Source organism: Tarenaya hassleriana, unplaced genomic scaffold (assembly GCF_000463585.1).
Source record: "Tarenaya hassleriana unplaced genomic scaffold, ASM46358v1 Cleome2990, whole genome shotgun sequence".
Classification (NCBI taxonomy): Eukaryota; Viridiplantae; Streptophyta; class Magnoliopsida; order Brassicales; family Cleomaceae; genus Tarenaya; species Tarenaya hassleriana.
Window position 1 is genome coordinate 1 of NW_010966169.1, and position 927 is coordinate 927.

General features: G+C 36.9%; 1 protein-coding gene across 1 annotated transcript; it reads left to right on the forward strand.

The window, feature by feature from the left end:
* Positions 1 to 20: 20 nt before the first annotated feature.
* On the forward strand, positions 21 to 908 carry LOC104818562 (uncharacterized protein At2g29880-like; the record flags this gene model as incomplete). The annotated part of the gene is made up of 3 exons (XM_010548179.1): positions 21 to 72; positions 162 to 461; positions 543 to 908. Coding segments are annotated over exons 1-3 (699 nt in total), but the record flags the coding sequence as incomplete, so codon positions are not given.
* Between the last annotated feature and the right edge of the window lie 19 nt (positions 909 to 927).

Sequence of the window (927 nt, forward strand, 5' to 3'; positions counted from 1 at the left end):
TTTTTTTTTGTGTTAGGTTCAGATTTGGGAAAGATAGCAATGGCATCAGGAAGTGGTGAATCCCATAAGAAGGTAAATACGATTTGAAATCAAAATTTTCACATTTATTTATCCTATTTTTCTTCTAGATTTCAATTTGTTGTGATGTTTATAATTTTTAGAAAATTCTTTGGTCGGATCGGATGACTCGTGTGATGCTAGACCTCTATATATTAGAGAAAAATGATGGACATACGAAAGGAGGAAATCTAAGTGAGGCTGGAAAGGAAAACATGACGAGAGAATTTAATAAAATACTTGGGATGAATTTGACTTATGGAAAAATTAAGAATAGGATTGACACTTTGAAAAAGGATTATTACATCTATAAAAAGATCACTCATGGAGCGACTGGTCTTGGATTCGATCCTGTGAATGGAACTCTTCAAGCTCCCGATCATTGGTGGAAAAGTAAAATTCAGGTAAATCTATAAACAATACTTTTCTATAAAATATCATTGTTACAGAGTTATTCACTAATTTTTGTTCTTTCCTTTTTCAAGGTTTATCCCGAGGCTGAAAAAATCCGAACAAATCCTTTGAAGTTTATACCACTTTTGGATGTGGTTTGTGGGGACGTAACTATAGTAGTTGAGAAATCATGGCAACCACGACGCGGTTTGGATTATCACGCTCCGCCTATTCCCATGTGTGAGAATGAAGAAGGTAGTGAAGAAAATGAGATGCCAGCTACAATACAGGATTCTACAAATGGTCTTGCTGATATACATGAAGCACAATCAATGTCGGAGTTGCCAAATTCTTCAAATAGGTCAGATAATGCAGAGGCACCTACCCGACCATCCGGTGGTGCAAATCTAAATGCGGGTCAAAAGAAAAAGCGCAAGCGCATACCTATGGAGACCGCAGTCGAACGCATTGCTAGAA